Source organism: Penaeus monodon, chromosome 29 (genome assembly GCF_015228065.2).
Source record: "Penaeus monodon isolate SGIC_2016 chromosome 29, NSTDA_Pmon_1, whole genome shotgun sequence".
NCBI classification, from domain to species: domain Eukaryota; kingdom Metazoa; phylum Arthropoda; class Malacostraca; order Decapoda; family Penaeidae; genus Penaeus; species Penaeus monodon.
The window spans coordinates 10400725-10402247 of record NC_051414.1 but is presented as its reverse complement, the minus strand read 5'-3'; the positions used below and the strand labels follow the sequence as shown (position 1 = coordinate 10402247).

General features: G+C 57.1%; 1 protein-coding gene across 1 annotated transcript in view; it reads left to right on the top strand.

Moving 5' to 3' along the window:
- LOC119591947 overlaps nucleotides 1-1523 on the top strand; it is a gene marked incomplete at its 5' end in the record, with an annotated part of 109644 nt that overhangs the window by 105641 nt on the left and 2480 nt on the right. Inside the window, 4 exon segments of the mRNA XM_037940702.1 lie at nucleotides 155-282; nucleotides 429-748; nucleotides 869-1227; nucleotides 1345-1523. Coding sequence (XP_037796630.1) covers nucleotides 155-282; nucleotides 429-748; nucleotides 869-1227; nucleotides 1345-1523 — 986 coding nt within the window.

Here is a 1523-nt window from a genome sequence, read left to right as displayed (position 1 = left end):
TAGCAGTGTCAAGTTCTATTTCATGTTGAAATATTAAGTTTCATAGATTTATTTACTCAGTTAAAATGGATTATTACACCTGTGTTGAAAGTACACTCGCCCTGAGAGTGGAAGATTTACTCGTGTTCTTACATGTCCTGCTTCCTCCTTCCAGCGCGAGCCATCGCTGGGCTTGAGCGAGCTGCTGAACGCCGGCGAGCCCGTGACGAGCGACCGCGGCTCGTGGGGCATGCGCGAGGCCTCCCACTGCGACTCGTGGCACCGCACTGCGCCCCGCTACAGGTGAGGCCATCTCGATCTCCTGTTCTCTGGAAATGGGGTCAAGGGAGGGCTCTTTGTGTTCCTGGGTTAAAGGGATAAATGAATGGGAAGGTGCGAACTGCTGCTTGGCAAGGGGAAACTAACTCTCGTCTCCGAACCGCCCGCAGCCGCTTCGACGACGAGAGCACAATGCAGAGCAGCTGGTATCGCAGCGACGAGGACGACATCATCCTGTCGCCGCGCGCCTCGGAGGCGTTCAAGGACGTGGGTCCGGCCAACGGGTCCGAGGACTACAAGACGCCGCCGGGCCAAGGGGCGGTCAAGATCCTCATGAAGAACATCAACTCCATCAAGAAGAAGATCAAGCGCTACGAGGAGGAGTTCGAGTCGGCCTTCGGCTACCGCCCTTCGCACAGTGAGAAGATGAAGCACAAAGAGATCAAGAAGTACATGAGCGAGCTCAGCAAGGCCCGCAAGGAACTCAAACGTGAGTGGCGAGCGCTTTCCTTCTAGTCTCCTTTCATTTTGTAAAAAAAAAGTGGTTGGTGTGGCCGTCCAGGCCCCCGGGTTCTTCAACACGGGATGTCATTTTCCATTTCCCTTTCAGAGATGAAGGACGACGTCGCTGGCATGATGTCGGTGCCAACGGTGTTCCCCCTGTCGCTGCTTCGGTGCCAGGAGTCGACCAACCCCAACGCCAGGCCCAAGAACACCTCCGGCACGGCAGACACCATCCGCCAGGTGGAGGACAGACTGCGGGAGAAGAGGTCGGCCTCGGGACGCCCCATGGAACTCACCAACATGAACAAGACGGAGATGCAGGAGGAGAAGACCGCCCTGCAGAAGGCGCTCCTGTACTATGAGTCGGTTCACGGACGACCCACCACGAGAGAGGACAGAGACCTAGCACGACCCCTGTACGACAGATACCGCCAAGTCAAGAGGATTGTCATGAGATCTAGTTCGGTGAGTGGCCGGTTCCTGGCGCGCGTGGCCAGGGATTGTATTTCGTTGTAGAATGGTGCGCTTCTGTTTACGCCACGTGACGATAGTATCTTAATTATTTGTTCTTTTGTCCACCAGAGAGCCAAGGAGAACATGGTGGAGCTGGCCCCGATCCTGGAGCACGAAGCGATGGACTTCACGCTGGCCTCGCCACAACACCGGGGGTCGCTGCAAGGCGACGAAATCGAGAAGATCTCCCTGCCGCCTTCCCCGCCCTCCACCCCGCCCGTCTTCGACTCCCCGGTCTTCGAGGCGCC